The 1,453-nt window shown below is 53.4% G+C and overlaps 1 protein-coding gene across 1 annotated transcript; it reads right to left on the bottom strand.

The window, feature by feature from the left end:
* Nucleotides 1–901: 901 nt before the first annotated feature.
* LOC113942521 (zinc finger protein 239-like) lies at nucleotides 902–1,450 on the bottom strand (the record flags this gene model as incomplete). The annotated part of the gene is made up of 1 exon (XM_027633634.1): nucleotides 902–1,450. A coding segment is annotated over one exon (549 nt), but the record flags the coding sequence as incomplete, so codon positions are not given.
* Between the last annotated feature and the right edge of the window lie 3 nt (nucleotides 1,451–1,453).

The following is a 1,453-nucleotide window of genomic DNA, read 5'->3' as shown; positions in this document are numbered from 1 at the left end:
AGGAACCCCAATGAAAGGGGGACGTGGAAAGATGGGAGGACAAGTCCCACAATGGAACTCTGTGTGTGCAGCCTCATTTTCTCCTTCAGTGACCACAGGAGAGGGGGGAAAAAACGGGGGTTGTGACCCAAAACTGTTCGGGGGAAATGGGGATTGAGGGGAAAATGGGAAAGTGGAAGGAACAGGGACAAGGGTGGAAAAGGGGAGTGGTCTGGCGGGTCCGATGGTCCCATGAGGGTCTTTGGGCACAGGGGGGTTGGCAAAGGGGGGTGGTCCCCTGAGCTCCCAACTTCCTGTGGGGTGCTGGGGGTTGCTGGATCCAATCTCAGCCTTGGATTATCCCAACACTTTCAGTTTAGAGGAATTACAGAGGTGTGACTGAACCACTTTTGTCCCCCAGGTTTTAATGATGGCAAATCAGATCTATTGATAGAAATGAATTATTTAGGGTTACAAATGATCAGACAAAAGATTTTCAACACAATTAATTACTGCACAATAGAAACACTAAAACTACCAGGAGTACAGGATAAGATAGGACAGTGCTCTACACCAAAGCAATTGTTGAAGCAATTCTACTAAAGCTGGCACAAAAGCAATAATTCTTAATTAGAGATGGATGGAACTCCCCCAGACCAATGCTCAGGGGGAGATCTCTGCTCTCAACCTCCAGGAGTGACCTTGGGGGATCCCCAGCCAAGGCAGGAATCTCCACACACCCCCCAGGAAGGGTTCTGTTGGAAGAACCTGCCCCTGGGAAAGGGGACTGGCCCTTTGTGGTCAAAAGGGATGGAGTGACAGTTACTGGACTCCAGGGGTTGCCTCAGCATCAGGGGCTTCATTCAGGGTGGAAGCAGCGGTCAAAGCTCCTCCTGCAGTCGGGGTACTCAAAGGGCTTCTCTTAACGGTGGGTCCGTTGGTGTTGGGTCAAGCTGGAGCTCTCAGTGAAGCTCTTCCCACACTCCCCACACTTGTAGGGCCTCTCCCCTGTGTGGATGCGCTGGTGTTTGCGGAGGTTGGAGCTCACCTTAAAGCTCTTCCCACATTCCCCACACGTATAGGGCTGTTCCCCAGTGTGGATGCGCTGATGAGTGAGGAGGTCGGAGCTGTCCCTGAAGGTCTTCCCACATTCCCCACACGTGTAGGGCCGTTCCCCAGTGTGGATCTGCTGGTGGTTGCGGAGATTGCTGCTGTACCTGAAGCTCATCCCACATTCCCCACACCTGTAGGGCCGTTCTCCAGTGTGGATGCGCTGGTGCTTGAGGAGGTAGGAGCTGTCCCTGAAGCTTTTCCCACATTCCCCACACGTGTAGGGCCGTTCCCCAGTGTGGGTGTGCTGGTGGATGAGGAGTTTGGTGCTCTTCTTGAAGCTCTTCCCACATTCCAAGCATCTGAAGGGCTTCTCTCTGCTGGGAGGCTGCTCAGGGACCACCAGGTCAGAGCTCCGCCTCAA

This window comes from Corapipo altera, unplaced genomic scaffold (assembly GCF_003945725.1).
Source record: "Corapipo altera isolate COAL_440 unplaced genomic scaffold, ASM394572v1 58599, whole genome shotgun sequence".
Taxonomy (NCBI): Eukaryota; Metazoa; Chordata; class Aves; order Passeriformes; family Pipridae; genus Corapipo; species Corapipo altera.
This window is presented reverse-complemented; position numbering and strand designations above follow the sequence as displayed.